The following is a 22318-nucleotide window of genomic DNA, read 5'->3' on the forward strand; positions in this document are numbered from 1 at the left end:
CGACTGTCTTGATGTGCTGTTTGCACCCATGTTCACTTGTATAACTTTGTGACAAACAGGAGTACGAAAAAAATGCATTCGGACAGGTATGAGTTTTAGCCAAATGTAAGCCGAGGATTACACACAACAATGTAAAAATAATAGCCCACGGTGTGTGCGAAGTTCATGTATGCCACATACATCTATATCAAGACCTTGTGCTCTCAAGAACATTAAAACAGAGGCCATGGAATATTGTCCGTCAACCACAAACGTGTTAAGAACATATACTGCAAACTGCTACTGTGCAACCAAAATTGCAATCTTTTTTTTGAGAGGGCACAGTATACGGTATATAAAAATTAACTCTTAATTTATACACAACCACCTTCACTCAACTTTGCATCAAACCGTGATTATAAGCAAAAATTGCATGAAAATTCTACTATGCTTGCATAAGGGGGCTGCTTGAGTACGCATTTGTCAGAGTATACTCTGCATAGAAATGTAAGTAGTTCATATAAACCACACGTCTACATTCACAGGTGTTTTGCCACGATTCTATGAAAATCGTGACGAAAACACTGCAACCTGTGAACACAGCCTAATCAATAATCACAATTCCCTAAACTTAATCTAATGTGTTGACACTTCTTTGTTTTTTTTGCTCTGCAGGTTTTTTTCCCCATTGAGTTATATGGAGAAAAAAGCCGCAAAAAATAGCAAATGTGATTGATTTAAAAAAAAAAAATTGCTACCTAAAAGCTGCAATTCTGCTGCAAAAATAGCAAATCTGAAAAAAACAAAACAGCCTTTTTTTCTTTTATATTGAATAAAAATAGTCTATATTTACCACCCCTGGCATTGTCCTAGCAATGGCTCCTTGTTCCTGATGCTCTCTGTGCAGCCCAGCCTCTTAGGATGAGGTTTCAACTTGTGATTGCTGCAGCCAATCACAGGCTATAGCGATCACTAGGGCTACAGCGTCAGGGTGTAGTTTCCAAAATATGGCCACTTCTTGGGGGTTTGTTTTACCATTTGACTTCAGAGCCCTGCTATTGTGGGTCAATTGTCTAGAAGGGGTTAAAATACTTTTAAATCTGGTGCATGCTATGTCATTTTATTTTTTTTAACCGCATTCTGGCACATTTTTCTTAGCAAATGTCCTCCGTGTGAGCTAGGAATAAGATCATAGGACTTTGTGGACTACCAAACTAGCCCTAACCTAAATGTTGTTGTTGGGACATGTTAGGTGCCCTGAATTAAAAATAAAAAAAGTGTATCTGTATGATTAGTGCAACTTTCTAATGACTTTTTTTATTTTATTTTTTTTTAACTTTACTTTTTGAGGTACAACTGCTTTTTATGCTATATCTAGCACTGAAACCTGTATCCGTCAGGTCTGCGGGACTGACCGGTTAAGTGTCAGCAGGTCCTGCGTGTCTGACACGCAGGATCGAGCGGTTACCGATCACATTGGTAACTTAGAACTGATCGATAACCGGTGAATCCACACTCGGGACCCGCTGACACTGAACCAGCCAGAGCCGCTGACCTGACAGATACAGGTTTCAGCGCTAGATACAGCTGCTCTGTATATAGAATAAAAAGCAGTTGTTTCAAAGTGAAAATTAATTTTCAATACAGTAATTAGAAAGTTGCACCAAACTGAACTTTTTTTATTTAAGAAAAATGTCTACGGTTTACATAGCCTTTTAAAGTTGACTGACCTGCACGCATTATTTCCTTTAACTAAATTAATAGATAAAATGGGATATTCATTTAGTCTCGCTTCAGATACATCTGGAAATGTGCTAATATTATACAAATATTTTTCACACAAGAAATTTCATGTTTGAAGTATCTTTGAATATGGGATGTTTACAGGCAATAGAAGTAATTTACTGCGGTTTAAAGAAACTAGATGACCATTTTCAAGGTCCCTTCTAACAAAGGTAAATATTGTTAGAATAATTGTTACAGAAAGTGGAGAGAAAACGTTGTCTAGTTCTTCTCAGACTGCAAGGCTGTTTTATCAGTCTGCAGCTGCATTATTTCCAGCAAACTCACATGCTCAAACTACTGCAATTGTTTACTCAGTGTTGTAAATATTTTATTTTTTACGGGACGACTTTTGTGTTGTAAAGAATGTGGGGAAAACGTTTTTTTTTTGGGGGGGGGGGGGGGGTGTGAACATTCCCATGCATGTTACATAGACTGGTTGTATTCTGCTATATACTTCCTTCTTGTGCCCAATCAATTGGGGGCCTTCTGCTTAGTTGTTTAGTTATCTGCACTACAAAAGTTTCAAAAAATGGTTTTGTAAATATTTCTATACAGTGGCCAACCCCTCTAAGAACAAGAAATTAATAAGCCGAAATAGTTTCATTTATTTAGAGGCCAAATTATTATTCAAGAGTAGACATTCACTTTAAAGGATGGTGCTCCGCCGTTGTGGTAGAAACACTCAGATAATACAGTGCTCAGCAATGCATGCTTAACCCCTTACCGCAAAATCACGGAATGTTACGTTGTGGGCGCTAGTGTGTTGGCGCTTTCTCACATTTACTGTACGTGATGGTAATGGAGCTGGCTCAGAAGCTGAGCCAGTGCCATCACCGCCGGGTGTCTGCTGTATATTACAGCTGGACACCCCGCTGTAACGGCCAGGACCGGAGCTAGCTCAGTCTGACCGTTTTAACCCCTTAGATGCAGCGATCAAAAGCGATAGCTGCATCTAGGTGGTTTCTGTCTGCACCCCTGAGATGTATTCAGGGATGCCGATGGTTGCCATGGCAACCGGAGGTCTAACAATGACCACTCCTAGTTTGGCGGGGTCTAAAAGGCTTGCTGTCAGGGTCAAGAAGATTGCTCAGAAGCTGATCATGCGCCATCAGCCGTGGGTGTCCGCTGTTTGTCACAGCTGACTGCCCGCTGTAATGGCCAGGACTGTACCTAGGCTCCAATCCGGCTGAAAAACCCCTTAGATGCAGCGATCAAAAGCGATCGCTGCATCTAGCTGGTTAGATCGCACCCGATGGTTGCTATGGCAACGATGGGCTGCCGTTGGTTGCTGTGGCAACCTGATGCATAACAAAGGCTTTTGTACTAGGCCAATTTGGCTCTGCCCAGAGGCTAAGCCTAATAGGCTTGCTGTCAGTGAATAGCTGACCGGTCTAATACACTACACTATGTAGGTAGTGCAGTGTATTAGAATAGCGATCAGGTCTTCAAGTCCTATAGTGGGACAAAAAAATGTAAATTAAGTAGAAAAAAACTTTTTTTTTTTTTTCTTCACATATGGGGTATCACCGCATCCGTAACGACCCCAACCGTAAAAATAAAAAAAAAGATTATGCAAACGCTACAGAACAGAGCAAAAACTATATACTTATGATAGCGCCAAAATCGTATCTACCTGCAGAATAAAGTACCCTATTTTTCTGACTATAAGACGCACCCAATTTTTAGACAACCGAAAATTGTAAAAGTAGTAAAATATGAAATTTTTTCCTAAGAAAAAAGCGATAGGTTAAAAAAACATTCTGAGAGCTGTAATTTTTATATTTTTGCATTGTGTGAGCGCTTATTTTTTTTGAGGGACGAGCTGTAGTCTTTATTTGCAACATTTTTTTTTGGTACATACGATTTTTTTTATTTTTATCGCTATGGTGACTAAAAAACGATTCTGCAGTTTTCCTTTTTTTTTTTTTTCTTAACGCATTTCACTTTGCGAGTCAAATAATGCAATGGAAAAAAATTTGACACATTTGTTATCGCCACGTCCGTAATGACCATCTATAAAGCTATTAAATTATTTAACCCGCTTGGCAAACGCCATAAAAAAGCAAAGGAAGAATTGCTGTTTTCTGTGCATTTTATTGTGCCTTAAAGAGGCTCTGTCACTAGATTTTGCAACCCCTATCTCCTATTGCAGCAGATCGGCGCTGCAATGTAGATTACAGTAACGTTTTTATTTTTAAAAAACGAGCATTTTTGGCCAAGTTATGACCATTTTTGTATTTATGCAAATGAGGCTTGCAAAAGTACAACTGGGCGTGTTTAAAAGTAAAAGTACAACTGGGCGTGTATTATGTGCGTACATCGGGGCGTTTTTACTACTTTTACTAGCTGGGCGTTCTGATGAGAAGTATCATCCACTTCTCTTCAGAACGCCCAGCTTCTGGCAGTGCAGACACAGCCGTGTTCTCGAGAGATCACGCTGTGACGTCACTCACAGGTCCTGCATCGTGTCAGACGAGCGAGGACACATCGGCACCAGAGGCTACATTTGATTTTTTAAAAATAAAAACGTTACTGTAATCTACATTGCAGCGCCTATCTGCTGCAATAGCAGATAGGGGTTGCAAAATCTGGTGACAGAGACTCTTTAAAAAAAAATTGAGTGATCAAAAAGTTGCATGTACTCTAAATTTGGTACCAATAAAAACTGCAAGACGTCCTGTAAGAAAAAAAAAAACTCATGCAACTGCATCGGCGGAACAATAAAAAATCACAACCCGCTGAACAAGTTTATTGTTTATACCACGTGGTATCAATAAATTTATACGTACCCCATAATGGTGCTATTAAAAAATACAACTTGTCCTGCAAAAAAAAAGACCTTATACAGCTATGTTGACGCAAAAATAAAAACGATGGAAAAACAAGAAAATAATTGCTTGGTCATGAAGGCCTAAAATTGGCTGGTCACTAAAGGGTTAAAAATTATATTTGCTTGCCAGCCCATTGCTGTAAAATATAGAAAGACCTAAAGCATTGTTTAAATGCGCACTGGGAAATTCCCCCACGTATTACTTTTTTAATTATTTTTTTTCCCACTGTATTTTATATCTTACTCATACATGTAAAACATCCTACGTTTTTTTTTTTTGTTTTTTTTTTTACCTGGATAGTTCCTATGGAAAACCACAAAAATGTAGGAAGTCTAGCTGGGCAATGTTCCAGATCAATACAAAATTGTGTGTGGTTTGCCCACTAGATGGCAGTCTATGACCATAAAACTGAAGAGCAGGGCTGTCCAAAAAAGGATATTTAATAAAAATGTGCTCACATCTTTCAAGTTTGTTGTTTTTTTTTCTTTTCATTGACCCATCAACCCCTGACGTGTATGTGTTAAAAAAATTTTTTTGTATATTATATGTATGTTTAATTTGATAGTTAGGGTTCAAACTCGTGTCAAAGGAATATCATGCAAAGAAATGATGTTTTCTTCAGGACACCTTAATGACACGTTACGGGACCTGTTGCATACAACTTGGGAGGTAACTACTGAAGCACTGCTAATGTTGCATGTGGAAGGTACTAGGAGAACACAACACAGATGTATTGTTGACAAACCTGCCAGGCTCTTGTCCTATAGTGTGGACCCACAACCAGCATATGCACACATTGATTCCCAATTCCTGCAATAGCCTAGGGACAAATTTTAAAAAATTTGAGTATAAATTCACACACATACGAAGTATCCTGTGGAGAGAGAATTTTTTTATTTTTTTTCCATGTACTATTGCTGCATATACCAATAAAAATTGACTCCCACAACCATGATTGCAGCATAGCCACGTCGAGCTGCACGTGTGACCCGATACTTCCATACTAGATGTGTAAAAGCAATAATGGCGTTTATTTTCATGTCTTTATTTAAACAGAGCCGTGCCCCGATATCTGCCAAGCTGGTAGCAAACATGCTTTCTGTTGCTGGAGCTGATCACATTATCACCATGGATCTCCATGCCTCTCAAATACAGGTACTTAGTGTATAAATGGCAATAGAAGAACCATTACTTTTGGATTCACATTAATTAGATCTTGTTGATCCAGAATAAAGGCCTATAAATTGTGTGCATTCTGTTACTAAACCAATGATTTTAATCTAGAATGAAACATGTAGTAGGTACAACATTGGACACGTAGATCCTGTGCTTCCAAACCTGCTCCCCTCGTGTCATTCCACTGGACCCTAGATTGTCTTGTTTTAGATACATTAAGAGCATTGAACAGTGTGCCCAGTGCCAGCATCCACATGTGACCAGAAGAAATGACTATACATAAGATCAGTGTTTTTTTTGTTTTGTTTTTTCCCCAGGTAATATTTAAAAAAAAAACTATAAAAAGTATTCGCCCTTCTTTCAGTTGTTCCCTTTCACTACCTATTAGTCACTCCAATCCTAACAAAAATGTAATATTAGACAATTCTAGTACTTATGGTTTTAGAATTTAAATACATTTTGGATAAAACTAGAGTCAAAGGGGTTTTTCCCGTGAGACATTTATGACCTATCCACAGGACATGTCCGATAGATGCTATATGGCCAATAGTCGGTTGTGAGTGATGCAACAAAGGATAGGCAAATTTTCTGTGCCACACACTGCAGCACTCGGCTCCCCTCTGATTTTGCTTGGTCTACTGCTTCGTAGCTGAGCTGTTACTCTTAGATGCTTTGGCCTCATTCACACTTGCATGTCAAACACTGCAGAGGTGCGAATCTTTCCATTATTTTTTTTAAATCTGTTGTGTTCCATTACTTGTTTTGGCTTACAAATACTGACCAACATACATACAAAGGGGAATGAGGCCTTCCACTTCACAATAATACTTACATTAACTAGGACACATCAGGAATGTCCGGAACTGACCTGTGGCATTCTATGACAGTGCCACCTTTAAAGAGAATCTTTCACCTCCCCATACATGTGCAGCATGTAATGGGCAGGGCTGCACAAACCCTAGGGCACTTTAAATTTTTTTTTCTACCTCCCTCCGTTATTTAGATATCGGTGCCGTTATATTTGGCGCCTGATATTTAAATAACCCCCTGAACAGTCAATGGGGCGTGTACTGTCAAGGGGGCGTGTTACTATGCCTGTGACACTGTCCAATCCGATATGGACAGTGCCACAGCATGAGTGTGCGCGATTGCATTATTTTCACCCGAACAGGCAAGGGGGCGTGTCACTGCTACAGACAGTGTGAGCTGGATAGGAGAGCGCTCATCTCTTCAGCTCTTGTGAGAGATCGGTCTTGTACTTTGTCTGCCGAACTGTATGAGCTGGGGAGCGCTTCCACTGTCCGTAGCAGGGACACACCCCCTTGCCAGTTCGGCAGACAATACAAGACTGATCTCCCACAAGAGATGAGAGCTCTCCTCTGCTGTGTTCGTCGCAGCGTAAAGTGCCTCCCATTCGTTTCAGTGGAGGCCAGAGGTTGAACTGTGGCAGGAACAGACATGGCACTTTTTTTTTTTTTTTCTGCAAGTGGCTTAAAGCCGCCCGGGAAAAAACGCCTCCGCCTCCCATTGACATCAAGGAGGTGGATTTGGACGTTTTTTGGCGGATTCAGGCTGTGTTTCAGTCAAAATCAGCGCCAGAAAACTTTGTGAATTGGGCCTTATACAGCTGAACTTTTATCTTGTTAAGATCTACTTTCTTAATACTATTCCTTTTTTTTTAGGGTTTCTTTGACATTCCTGTAGATAACCTGTACGCTGAACCTGCAGTACTCCAGTGGATTAAAGAGAACATCCCTGAATGGAAAAATTGTATCATTGTGTCTCCTGACGCTGGTGGTGCCAAGAGGTACTATGATTATTTTAGGATTAAAAATGAAATATTTATTAAGAGATTGCATTTAAAGCTAAAATAACCAACTGGTAGAGGTAATACTAGACTAAAAAGTGAATCCGATCCTTCTGATAAGTAGAAAGTAATCCCGTATGTAATTGTGGTTGCTTCTTGCCTGCCTTTCTTCTTCTTTTTTTTTTTTGTTAAATGTTGGAAGCACCACTGTCCACTAGAGGTCATCGATTTTCCTTTTACTTCTTTACATTATCTGCACGTCATACAACTTTAACTAAAGAGAATGTTTACTGTCCTGTTAACTGCAGAGCTCCACAGTGATACAAGTTTATTATGCATAAAGCAAATTATGTCTTTATTGGTTTGCAGAGTAACTTCAATTGCGGACCGACTTAATGTTGAATTTGCACTAATCCACAAAGAACGGAAGAAAGCCAATGAGGTGGACAGGATGGTGTTGGTTGGAGATGTGAAAGACCGGGTTGCTATTTTAGTGGATGATATGGCTGACACATGTGGCACTATATGCCATGCTGCTGACAAGTGAGTCTTGGCAAATTCTATATCAAACACGTTTATGAACCATGTGATTGACAGCAGACCTATCGTGGCAATAGCTAGGATAGACGATCACTCGGAGCTTCACGTGTTTAACCCCTTAGATGTTGTGCTCCATAACGACCGTGGCACCTACATTCTATAAATAAAGGGAAGAGCTCCCTTTGAGTAGTAATTGCCGAAATCTATATTCTCTCTTCTCTACACCACCCTTTGGCTGGTTTACTTTACTCCAATATCTTGCACCAAAATTGTGGTGCAAGCTCTTAACCCCTTAAAGGGAATGTGTCGCTAGAATTTTTTTTTATTTATTTATTTATTTTTTTCAGTTAAATAATTAGTATTTAAGTTATTACACATTTGTTTTAAATTGTTTCACAAGTCCGGAAATATAAATCTGATTCTAATTTATAACATTTCCATGTGCTGGCCACTAGAGGGAGCAGTTCCCAAAATTGCAGCATGGTCACTGTGGTAAAGCAACCTCATTGATTTATGCTGCAAATTTGGGGTGGACACACTCTCCTGAAGTGTCCTCACACAATCTCCCCTCCTTTCTTCTGGCTAGTGCCAGGAGAATGAAGGGTTTCAATGTCTTCAAACCTCCTACACTGTGTGCCGCCATTTTCTGAGCCACTGCACAGTGTAGGAGGATTAGATACAGGGCTCAGCAGACAGTATTAGGGTATGTTCACACGGCCTATTTACGGACGTAAATCGGGCGTTTTTGCCCCGAATTACGCCCGAAAATAGCGCCTCAATAGCGCTGACAAACATCTGCCCATTGAAAGCAATGGGCAGACGTTTGTCTGTTCACACGAGGCGTATATTTACGCGCCGCTGTCAAATGACGGCGCGCAAATAGACGCCCGCGTCAAAGAAGTGACCTGTCACTTCTTTGGCCGTAATTGGAGCCGCTATTCATTGACTCCAATGAATAGCAGCGCTAATTACGGCCGTAATTGACGCGGCGTTCAAGCGCCTGCACATGCCGGTACGGCTGAAATTACGGGGATGTTTTCAGGCTGAAACATCCCCGTAATTTCAGCCGTTACGGACCCCCGCCGTGTGAACATACCCTTACACGAACATAATACACACATCATACGCGAACATAAATTACCTGCTGCCGCCGCCACCTCCGCTGGTCTACGCTCATCTTCCTTGTGCCTTCGCTTCGTTGAACATATGGCCGGAACACATGCGTCATTTACTGTCCGGTAGCGGCTTCCGGTCCACATGAAAATGGCGCCGGATTTCGCTCTACGAACGAACTTCGTTTTGGTTTGTGTGGGAGCGGCGCATGCGCCGTTCCCACACAGACGGCGCACGCAACTGAGAATTGAATGGCTCCCGTTCGCATTCTCTATGGGGTTGTATGTGCCGTATTCCATCTCTGGGTGTCGTTAATCGACACCTACAGAGATGAGAAAAAAATAAATGGCAGCGCCCATAGAGAAGTAAAAGTAAGAATACATTAAAAAGTAAAACATGAGAACACCATTAAATAAACTTTTTTAAAATATTATATTAAAAGCAAAACCCCTTACCTCTTTGGCCACTTTTGACCTTTCTGACAGGCTCATTTTTCAAATCTGACATGTTTCACTTTATGTGGTAATCACTCCGGAATGCATGTACCTCTCCAAGCGTTTCTGAGGTTTTCTCGTGACACATTGGACTTTGTTACTGGCAAAATTTGCCCGATACATTCAGTATTTAATTGTGAAAAACCCCAAAATTTAGCGACAAATTGCAAAAGTTAGCATCTAAATTTAAATGTATCTGCTTGTAAGACAGGCAGTTATACCACACAAAATAGTTGCTAATTAACATCCCCCATATGTCTACTTTAGTTTGGCATTGTTTTTTGAACATCCTTTTATTTTTCTAGGACATTGCTGCTGAAGTTCTAAGCCTTGTAATATCTCACATTTTCAAGAAAATTTCAACAGGCTATTTTTACAGGGGCCAGTTCAGTTCCGAAGTGGCTTTGAGGTCCTTAGATATTAGAAACCCCCAATAAGTCACCCCATTTTAAAAACTGCACCCCTCAAAGTATTCAAAATAGCATTTAGAAAGTTTCTTAACCTTTTAGACATTTCGCAGGAATTAAAGCAAAGTAGAGGTGAAATTTCCATAGTACATTATTTTTTTCCAGAAATTCATATTAAATCCATTTTTTTTTGTACCACAAAACGTTTTACCAGAGAAATGCAACTCAATATTTATTGCCCAGGTTCTGCAGTTTTAGGAAATATCACACATGTGGCTCTAGTGTGCTACTGGACTGAAGCAAAGGAGCACCTAGTGGATTTTGGGCCTCCTTTTTATTAGAATATATTTTAGGCACCATATCCGCTTTGAAGAGGTCTTGTGGAACTAAAACAGTGTAAACCCCCCAAAAGTGACCCCATTTGGGAAACTACACCCCTCGAGGAATTTATTTAGGGTTATTTTGACCCGTCAGTTTTTTTGCAAAAATTTTTGGAACAAGGCCATGAAAATGAAAATCTAAATTTTTTTCAAATACTATGTAGGTTTAGCAAGGACTAAAGGAGAAAAAGCACCATCAAATTTGTAAAGAAATTTCTCCCGAGAAAAACCATACCCCACGTGTGGTAATAAACGGCTGTTTGGGGACACGGCGAGGCTGAGAAGGGAAAGAGCGCCATTTGGCTCTCAAATTTAGCAGGAATGGTTTGCGGTGGCCATGTCGCATTTGCAAAGCCCCTGAGGGGACAAAACAGTGGAAACCCCCAACAAGTGACCCCATTTTGGAAACTACACCCCTTGAGGAAATTATCTAGGAGTACAGTGAGCAGTTTGACCCCACAGGTGTTTTACAGAACTTATTGGAATTACGGCGTAAAAATGCAAATCTACATTAATTTATTTTTTAAATGTAGGTTTAGCTATTTTTTTTTTTTTTCATTTCCACAAGGACTGAAGGAGAAAAAGCACCATAAAATTTGTAAAGCAATTTCTCCCGAGTATGACCACATGTGGGGTATTGTTTTAAACGTCTGTTTGAACACACGGTAGGGCTCAGAATGGAAGGAGCACCAGTTGGATTTTAAAATGGTTTCTGGGCGCCATGTCACATTTGCTGAGCCCCTGTAGTACTAGTACAGTGGAAACACCCCAAAAGTGACTCCATTTGGGAAGCTGCACCCCCTGAGGAATCGTCGAAGGGTATAGTGAAAATTTTGATCCCAAAGGTTTTTTGCTGAATTAATTAGAATTAAGCCATGAAAATGAAAAAATACATTTTCTTCCAATAATTTGTAGTTTTAGATCAAGATTTTTCATTTTTATAAGGAAGTGAGCAGAAAAAGCACCCCAACATTTGTAAAGCAATTTCTCCCGATTAATCGGCTGTTTACATATATGGGAGCATTCAGAAGAAAAGGAGCGGTATTTATCTTTTGGAGCGTAGATTTTGCTGGAATGGTTTGCGGACGTCATGTTGCATTTACAAAACCACTGATGTACCAAACAAAAGTGACCCCGTTTTAGAAACTACACCCCTAAAGGCATTTATCAAGGGGTGTAGTGAGAATTTAGACTCCACAGGTGTTTTTCAGAAATTAATACGCAGTGGATGGTGCAAAGTGAAAATTAAAATTTTTCCACTGATCTGCCTATTCACCGCACAATATGTTGTGCTCCTAGAGAATCTTACCCCATAAATTAAGCGAGTTCTCCCGGGTATGGTAATGCCATACTTGTGGACATAAATTGCTGTTTGGGCACACTGTAGGGCTAAGACGGGAAAGACCGCCATTTTGAGCATGGATTTTGCTTAGTAGTTTTGTTTGAGTTTTGCTGGTATTTCAGTTTATAATGTGGGGGTATATGTAATCTGTGCGGAGTACATCAGGGTATATGTAATCTGTGCGGAGTACATCAGGGTATATGTAATCTGCGGAGAACATCAGGGTATATGTAATCTGTGCGGAGAACATCAGGGTATATGTAATCTGTGCGGAGAACATCAGGGTATATGTAATCTGTGCGGAGAACATCAGGGTATATGTAATCTGTGCGGAGAACATCAGGGTATATGTAATCTGTGCGGAGAACATCAGGGTATATGTAATTTGTGCGGAGTACATCAGGGTATATGTAATCTGTGCGGAGAACATCGGGGTATATGTAATTTGTGCGGAGTACATGAGGGTATAATAATTGGGTAAATAATACAATTATCCATAGGTGTGTGGTACGCTATGAAGCGATCCGTATGAATCTGACCAATCAGCGTCATACACTTCTCTCCATTCATTTACACAGCACATAGTGATCTTACCAGATCACTATGTGCAGCCACATACAGACACATTAGGGTTTGTTCGCACGATTAACAAAATACAGAGCTGTTTTCAAGGGAAAACAGCTCATGATTTTCAGGCGTTTTTTGAGCAACTTGCATTTTTGCTGCGTTTTTTACGGCTGTTTTTGGAGCTGTTTTCAATAGTCTATGGTGTTCTGCCTCCGGCATGGCCTAACAGACATTTGCTGAAGACAGACCTGGAGGTCTTGGTTAGGCCCCCGGCTGCCATGGAAACCCGACGGCGACCCGCGATTTCTCTGCGGGGGTGCCGATGGGGTGACAGAAGGAGCTCCCTCCCTCTGTCAAACACATTAGATGTCGCTATTGACAGCGTCATTTAATGGGTTAATCTTCCGGAATCTGAGCGTGCTTCGATTGCGGCAGGAGCCAGGCTGTGTATAACAGCAGTGTTCCTGCCGCTGATCGCGTGTGTACACTGTCCGTACCCGCGCGATCAGAGGACCGATATATCCGTCGTCCTGCGCGAACTAGCAGCTGCAGAGGACTGATATAGCCGTCCTTCGGTGTTGAGGTTAAGGATGCAGCCTTGTTTGGACCTTAAGGCTCAGAGCCCATTTTTCAAATCTGACATATTTCACGTTATGTGGTAATAACTTGGGAATGCTTAAACCTATCCAAGCGATTCTGAGATTTTCTCGTGACACATTGGGCTTTATGTTAGTGGTAAAGTTTGGTCGATATATTCAGTGTTAAAATGTTGCAATTTTTCACAAATAGAGAAAATTTAGAAAATATTGCATTTATCTGAATTTAAACGTATCTGCTTGTAAAACAGATGGTTATACCACCCAAAATAGTTACTAGTTCATATTTCCCATATGTCTACTTTAGATTTGCATCATTGTTTGAACATTCTCTTATTTTTCTTGAGCGTTACAAGACTTAAAAATATGAGACATTGCTGTTAATGTTCTAAGAAAATTTCAAGCCTTTTTTTTTTAACCCCCTTCCCGCATACTGGCGTGACTGTACGTCCAAAATCTAAGTGAGTTCCCGCACTCGGGCGTACAGTCACGCTATGCAGATAAAGCGAGCACAGGAGCTGTGCGCCCTTTATCTTCAGCGGCTGTCAGCTGTTATACACAGCTGACATGCTGCTGCGATGGCTGTTACCGCCGATCGCAGCCATTTAACCCCTTCAATGCGGCTTTCAAAGACGTCCGCCGCATTGAAGTGGTTTGCAGAGGGAGGGAGCTCCCTCTGTACCCCCCGGGCCTCCCCGCGATGGATCGCGGGTGACTATTGTTTCTATGGCAACCAGGAAGCAGTTACTAGGCTTCCTGGTTGTCAAGGTACGGTAGCCTATTAGGTCCTGCCAGAGGCAGGACCTAATACGCTAACTGTCAAATGAAAAAGGACAGTTACGATACACTGCACTACATAAGTAGTGCAGTGTATTGTACCGGGCATCAGAAGACCAGATCTTCAAGTCCCCAGGTCAGTGTAAAAGAAAAAGTAAAAAATTTTAAAAAAAATGTGAAAGAAAAATAAATAAATAAAAGTTAATAAGTAATAACACTTGCCCTGTTTCCCTGATCAACTCCTTTATTATTAGAAAAAAAACGACCTGATCTATAAAAATATCACTTTTTACCGCACGGTGAACACCGTAAAAATTTTTAATAAAAAACAATGACAGCATTTAATTTTTGGGTCATCTTGTCTCAAAAAAAAATGTAATAAGTGATCAAAAAGTTGCAAGTAACGCAAAATAATACCAATGGAAACTACAGTTTGTCACGCATAAAACAAGCCCTCCCGCAGCGATATCAACGAAAAAATTAAAAAGTTATGGCTGACAGAAAATGGCGACACTAAAACATGATTTTTTTTTTTTTAGAAAAGAGTATTTTTATTGTTGGATTGTAGTGAAACGTAAAAAAACTATATCAATTTGTCGCTGTAATCGTATCGCCCCGCAAAATAAAGTTAACATGTTGTTTATACTGCACGGTGAACACTAAAAAAAAGAAACTTGCTAGAATGGCTGTTTTTTGGTTTCCTCATCTCCCAAAAAATGGAATAAATAGTGATAAAAAATCGCATGTACCCCAAAATGGAACCAATAAAAATTACAGTTCGTTCCACAAAAAACACGCACTCACACAGCTCAGTCAACGTAAAAATAACACGTTCTGACTCTCAAAACGCAATGATGCTGAATGACGGCCCAGACTAATATTTTAGGTCCAGTAGAATTTCACTAAATATCCACATCGTCATTTGCTGGACCCCACAGGTGGACCCTGTAGATGCAGCGGAGATGAGGAAACTTTAGGGCCTTGTGCGGCTTATAGGGCTAATGAAGAAGTCAAAGATTAGGCAATACTGGAGCGCAGATATTTTGTATATTACCCAATAACCCGGCCTGTGCATAAAGGATTGGTTCAAAGCGACCACACCAATCCATGGATTATTCATTCACCCCATTATTACATCATCCTATTATGTCCTGATGTACTCCGCCCATCTTACATATACCCTGATGTACTCCGCCCAGCTTACATATGCCCTGACGTACTCCGCCCAGCTTACATATGCCCTGACGTACTCCGCCCAGCTTACATATGCCCTGACGTACTCCGCCCAGCTTACATATGCCCTGACGTACTCCGCCCAGCTTACATATGCCCTGACGTACTCCGCCCAGCTTACATATGCCCTGACGTACTCCGCCCAGCTTACATATGCCCTGACGTACTCCGCCCAGCTTACATATGCCCTGACGTACTCCGCCCAGCTTACATATGCCCTGACGTACTCCGCCCAGCTTACATATGCCCTGACGTACTCCGCCCAGCTTACATATGCCCTGACGTACTCCGCCCAGCTTACATATGCCCTGACGTACTCCGCCCAGCTTACATATGCCCTGACGTACTCCGCCCAGCTTACATATGCCCTGACGTACTCCGCCCAGCTTACATATGCCCTGACGTACTCCGCCCAGCTTACATATGCCCTGACGTACTCCGCCCAGCTTACATATGCCCTGACGTACTCCGCCCAGCTTACATATGCCCTGATGTACTCCGCCCAGCTTACATATGCCCTGATGTACTCCGCCCAGCTTACATATGCCCTGATGTACTCCGCCCAGCTTACATATGCCCTGATGTACTCCGCCCAGCTTACATATGCCCTGATGTACTCCGCCCAGCTTACATATGCCCTGATGTACTCCGCCCAGCTTACATATGCCCTGATGTGCTCCGCCCAGCTTACATATGCCCTGATGTGCTCCGCCCAGCTTACATATGCCCTGATGTGCTCCGCCCAGCTTACATATGCCCTGATGTGCTCCGCCCAGCTTACATATGCCCTGATGTGCTCCGCCCAGCTTACATATGCCCTGATGTGCTCCGCCCAGCTTACATATGCCCTGATGTGCTCCGCCCAGCTTACATATGCCCTGATGTGCTCCGCCCAGCTTACATATGTGCTCCGCCCAGCTTACATATGTGCTCCGCCCAGCTTACATATGTGCTCCGCCCAGCTTACATATGTGCTCCGCCCAGCTTACATATGTACTCCGCCCAGCTTACATATGTACTCCGCCCAGCTTACATATGTACTCCGCCCAGCTTACATATGTACTCCGCCCAGCTTACATATGTACTCCGCCCAGCTTACATATGTACTCCGCCCAGCTTACATATGTACTCCGCCCAGCTTACATATGTACTCCGCCCAGCTTACATATGTACTCCGCCCAGCTTACATATGTACTCCGCCCAGCTTACATATGTACTCCGCCCAGCTTACATATGTACTCCGCCCAGCTTACATATGTACTCCGCCCAGCTTACATATGTACTCCGCCCAGCTTACATATGTACTCCGCCCAGCTTACATATGTACTCCGCCCAGCTTACATATGTACTCCGCCCAGCTTACATATGTACTCCGCCCAGCTTACATATGTACTCCGCCCAGCTTACATATGTACTCCGCCCAGCTTACATATGTACTCCGCCCAGCTTACATATGTACTCCGCCCAGCTTACATATGTACTCCGCCCAGCTTACATATGTACTCCGCCCAGCTTACATATGTACTCCGCCCAGCTTACATATGTACTCCGCCCAGCTTACATATGTACTCCGCCCAGCTTACATATGTACTCCGCCCAGCTTACATATGTACTCCGCCCAGCTTACATATGTACTCCGCCCAGCTTACATATGTACTCCGCCCAGCTTACATATGTACTCCGCCCAGCTTACATATGTACTCCGCCCAGCTTACATATGTACTCCGCCCAGCTTACATATGTACTCCGCCCAGCTTACATATGTACTCCGCCCAGCTTACATATGTACTCCGCCCAGCTTACATATGTACTCCGCCCAGCTTACATATGTACTCCGCCCAGCTTACATATGTACTCCGCCCAGCTTACATATGTACTCCGCCCAGCTTACATATGTACTCCGCCCAGCTTACATATGTACTCCGCCCAGCTTACATATGTACTCCGCCCAGCTTACATATGTACTCCGCCCAGCTTACATATGTACTCCGCCCAGCTTACATATGTACTCCGCCCAGCTTACATATGTACTCCGCCCAGCTTACATATGTACTCCGCCCAGCTTACATATGTACTCCGCCCAGCTTACATATGTACTCCGCCCAGCTTACATATGTACTCCGCCCAGCTTACATATGTACTCCGCCCAGCTTACATATGTACTCCGCCCAGCTTACATATGTACTCCGCCCAGCTTACATATGTACTCCGCCCAGCTTACATATGTACTCCGCCCAGCTTACATATGTACTCCGCCCAGCTTACATATGTACTCCGCCCAGCTTACATATGTACTCCGCCCAGCTTACATATGTACTCCGCCCAGCTTACATATGTACTCCGCCCAGCTTACATATGTACTCCGCCCAGCTTACATATGTACTCCGCCCAGCTTACATATGTACTCCGCCCAGCTTACATATGTACTCTGCCCAGCTTACATATGCCCCCACATTATAAGCTGAAATACCACTAATACACCAAGCAAAATCTGCTCTTCAAAAGCCAAATTGTGGTCCAACTGAGCCTGGCAGTGTACCCAAACAGAAATTTATGACCACATATGGGGTATTACTGTATTCTGGAGAACCCGCTTAACAATTTATGGGATGTGTGTCTACGGTGGTACAAGCTGGGCACAACACATTGGGCACTGAAATCGCATATCTGTGGAAAACAGCAATTTTCAATCTGCAACATCTATTGTTTACTCATTTTTGCAAAACACTTGTGCGGTCAAAATGCTCACTACACCCCTAGATAAATTCTTTGAGGGATCTAGTTTCCAAAATGGGGTAATTTTTTGGGAGTACCACTGTACTGGTACTATAGCTCAATGCAACATGCTGTCAAAAAACTAATCTTGTAAAATCTCCACTCCAAATACTAAATGGCGCTCCTTCCCTTTAGGGCAGATTCACACGAACGTTGCGTTTTTGCGCGTGCAAACAACGCGGCGTTTTGCGAGCGCAAAAACCATTTGACAGCTGCGTGTGTCATGCGTGTCTGATGCGCGGCTGCGTGATTTTCGCGCAGCCGGCATCATAGAGATGAGGCTTGTCGACGCCCGTCACTGTCCAAGGTGCTGAAAGAGCTAAATCTTTCAGCACCCTCGACAGTGAATGCCGAACACAACAGCGAAAAACCTGTAAAAAAAAAAGATAAAGTTCCTACTTACCGAGAACTTCCCGGCCGTTGCCTTGGTGACGCGTCCTTGGTGACGCGCCTCTCTTGACATCGGGCCCCACCTCCCTGGATGACACGGCAGTCCAAGTGACCGCTGCAGCCTGTGATTGGCTGCAGCCTGTGCTTGGCCTGTTATTGGCTGGAGCTGTCACTTGAACTGAAGTGTCATCCCGGGAGGTCGGACTGCAGGAAGGAGACAGGAGTAATCGGTAAGTTAGAACTTCGGGTTTTTTTACAGGTTCATGTATTTTGGGATCGCAAGTCACTGTCCATAGTGCTGAAACAGTTTAACTCTTTCAGCACCATGCACAGTGAATGTCTCCCGACGTCGCGGACCGGAAATTTTTTGGCCGGCTTCGGCCAAAACGAGTTTGGCCGAACCCGGTGAAGTTAGCTTCGGTTGTCGGGGTTCGCGCCTCGCAAAGACACTCCGTTTGGATGCTTGGAAACAGAAAAGCACGTGGTGCTTTTCTGTTTCCATTCATCCTTTTGACAGCTCGTGCGCTGTTCGCACGGAAGTGCTTCCGTGCGACCTGCCTGGTTTTCACGCACCCATTGACTTCAATGGGTGCGTGATGCGTGAAATACGCAGTTATTGAACCTGTCGCGTATTTTGCGCAGCGAACAAACGCTGCGCAAAATACATGGACTGTGTGTACTGCCCCATAGACTTCTATAGGGCATTGCGTGCCGCGCGAAAACCACGCGCCCTACACGCTGCCAAATTACGCTCGTGTGAATCCCCCCTTAGAGTGTTGCTGTGTGTCCAAATAGCAGTTTATGACCACGTGTGGGGTATTTCCGTACTCTGGAGAAGTTGCTTTACAAATGTTATGGTGCTTTTTCTCTTATTTGTTGAGAAAATGAAAAATTTTGAACTAATGCTTCGTGTTATTGGAAAATAATGTAATTTTTCATTTTCACTGCCCATTTGTAATAAAATCTGAGACACCTGTGGGGTCAAAATGCTCACTACCCCCCTAGATGAATTCCTCAATGGGTATAGTTTGCCAAATGGAGTCACTTTTGGGTAGTTTCCACTGTACTGGTACCCAAGGGGCTTTGCAAAAGCGACATAGTGCAGAAAAACTAATCCAGCAAAATCTGCTCGCCAAATGGCGCTCCTTCCCTTCTGATCCCTGATGTGTATTCATACAGTGGTTTATTACCACTATTGCCGTACTCTGGAGAAGTTGCTTTGCAAATGTTACTGTGCTTTTTCTCCTTTATTTGATGAGAAAATGAAACATTTTGACCTAAAGCTACGTCTTAGTGGAACAAAATGTAATTTTTACTGCCCAATTCAATAATCTATGAAACACCTGGGGGGGTCAAAATGATCACGACACCCCTAGATGTATTCCTCTAGGGGTGTAGTTTCCCAAATGGAGTCACTTTTGGGGGGGTTAACACTGTACTAGTACCTTGGGAGCTTTACAATTGAGACATGGTGCTGAGAAATTAATCCAGCAAAATCTGCTCTCCAGAAGCTAAATGTCGCTCCTTCCCTTCTGAGCCCTGATGTGTATTCATACAGTGGTTTATTACCACATATGGGGTATTTCCGTACTCTGAAAAAGTTGCTTTACAAAATGTTATGGTGCTTTTTCTCCTTTATTTGATGAGAAGATGAAACATTTTGACCTAAAGCTACATCTTGGTGGAAACAAATGTAAATTTTACTGCACAATTCTAATGAAATCTATGAAACACCTGGGGGGGTCAAAATGCTCACTACACCCCTAGATTAATTCCTCTAGGGGTGTAGTTTCCCAAATGGAGTCACTTTTGGGGGGTTAACACTGTACTGGTACCTTTAGGAGCTTTACAAATGCGACATGGTGCAGAGAAATCAAACCAGCAAAATCAGCGCTCCAAAAGCTAAATGGCGTTCCTTCCCTTCTGAGCCCTGATGTGTATTCATACAGTGGTTTATTACCACATATGGGGTATTTCCGTACTCTGGATCAGTCGCTTTACAAATGTTGGGGTGCTTTTCCTCATTTATTTGTTGAAAAAAATAAAATATTCTGAGGTAAAGCTACATCTTATTGAAAAATAATGTCATTTTTCATTTTCACTGCCCAATTCTAATGAAATCTATGAAACACCTGTGTGGTCAAAATGATCACGACACCCCCTAGATGAATTCCTCTAGGGGTGTAGTTTCCCAAATGGAGTCACTTTTGGGGGGTTTCTTTTTTTTTTTTTGCACCACAAGACTTCTTCTAACCTGACATGGTGCCTAAAATATAATTTAAGAAAAGGAAGGCCAAAAAATCCTCTAGGTGCTCCTTTGCTTCTGGGGCCTTTGTTTCAGTCCAGTACCACACTAGGGCCACATGTGGGATATTTCTAAAAACTGCAGAATCAGGGCAATAAATATTCAATTGTGTTTCTCTTGTAAAAACCTTCGGTATTACAGGGAAAATGGATTAAAATTGAATTTCTGCAAAAAAAAAAAAAATGAAATTTGCAAATTTCCCTTCCACTTTGCTTTAATTCCTGTGACACGCATAAAGGGTTGAGAAACTTTCTAAATGCTATTTTGAATACTTTAAGGGGTGCAGTTTTTAAAATGGGGTGATTTGTGGGGGTTCCTAATATATAAGGCCCTTAAAGCTACTTCAGATCTGAACTGTTCCCTAAAAAAATAGCCTTTTCAAATTTTCTTGAAAATATGAGAAATTGCTGCAAAAGTTCTAAGCCTTGTAACGTCCTAGAAAAATAAAAGGATGTTCAAAAAATTATGCAAACATAAAGTACACATATGGGAAATGGTAACTAGTGACTATTGTGTGGTATTACTATCTGTCTTACAAGCAGATGCATTTGAATTTAGAAAAATGCTAATTTTTGCAAATTTTATCTAAACTTTGGTGTTTTCCACAAATAAATATTGAATTTATCTACCAAATTTTTTCACTAGCATGAAGTACAATATGTCACGAGAAAAGTCTCAATCGCTTGGATAGGTAAAAGCATTCCAGAGTTATTACCACATAAAGTGACACATGTCAGATTTAAAAAAATGAGGCTGTCCAAAAGTGGCTGGGTCCTTAAGGGGTTAAGGTATCTGTTCAGTTCTGAAGTGGCTTTGAGGGGCCTATAAATTAGAAACCCCCATAACACCTTTTTAAAAACTAGACCCCTCAAATTATTCAAAACAGCATTTAGAAAGTTTTTTTTTTTTTTTTTTAACAGTTTAGGCATGTCACAGGAATTAAAGCAAAGTGGAGGTGAAATTTGCAAATTTCATTTTTCTTGTTGAATTTAATTTTTTTTTATTTTTTTTTTCTGTAACACAGGAGGTTTTACCAGAGAAACACTACTAAATATGTATTGTCCAGATTCTGCAGTTTTTAGAAATGTCCCACATGTGGCTCTAGTGTGCTCGTGGACCAAAACACGGGCCTCAGAAGCAAAGAAGGACCTAGTGCATTTTGGGGCCCCCATTTTTTTTTTTTTTTAGATTATATTATAGGCAGCATGCCAGGTTTGGAGAGGTGTTGAGGTTCTAAAACAGTAAGAATCCCCCAAGTGTCCCCATTTTGGTAACTACACCCCTCAATGAATTCATTTATGGTTGTTGTGACCATTTAGACCCCATAGTCTTTTCACAGAATTTGATTGAATTGGTCTGGGAATTTTAAAAAAAAAACACATTTTTTTTATTTATTTTTTCCAATAAGATGTCGTTTTGGCTCGATTTCTTATTTTCACAAGGAATAAAATACCACACTTTGTTGCCCAATTTGTCCTGAGTGTGGCAATACCCCATATGTAGTGATAAACTCCTTCTGAGCCCTCCCATGGGCCCAAACGGCAAAAGACCACCATTTGGCCTACTGGGGATTTTCTGGTGTGAAGTCATGTATGCAGAAGCCCCTGAGGTATCAGTGCAGTTGAAACCCCCAAGAAGTGACCCCGTTTTAAAAACTACACCCTTAAGGCATTCATCTAGAGATGCAGTGAGCATTTTGACCGGAGACATACACCCCATAAACTGTAATGTGGGTTCTCACGGGTATGGCAATAACCTACATGTGGCTGTTAACAGCTGCCTGGGCACACAGCAGGGCTCAGAAGGGAAAGATGAGGGGGA

The 22318-nt window shown here is 42.0% G+C and overlaps 1 protein-coding gene across 1 annotated transcript in view; it reads left to right on the forward strand.

Moving 5' to 3' along the window:
• PRPS2 (phosphoribosyl pyrophosphate synthetase 2) overlaps nucleotides 1-22318 on the forward strand; it is a 97152-nt gene that overhangs the window by 68415 nt on the left and 6419 nt on the right. The window contains exons 3-5 of the mRNA XM_075852759.1: nucleotides 5652-5750; nucleotides 7454-7578; nucleotides 7948-8121. Of these exons, the coding sequence (XP_075708874.1) occupies nucleotides 5652-5750; nucleotides 7454-7578; nucleotides 7948-8121 (398 nt within the window). The remainder of the gene's footprint in view (nucleotides 1-5651; nucleotides 5751-7453; nucleotides 7579-7947; nucleotides 8122-22318) is intronic.

This window comes from Rhinoderma darwinii, chromosome 2 (genome assembly GCF_050947455.1).
Source record: "Rhinoderma darwinii isolate aRhiDar2 chromosome 2, aRhiDar2.hap1, whole genome shotgun sequence".
In the NCBI taxonomy this organism is placed as follows: Eukaryota; Metazoa; Chordata; class Amphibia; order Anura; family Rhinodermatidae; genus Rhinoderma; species Rhinoderma darwinii.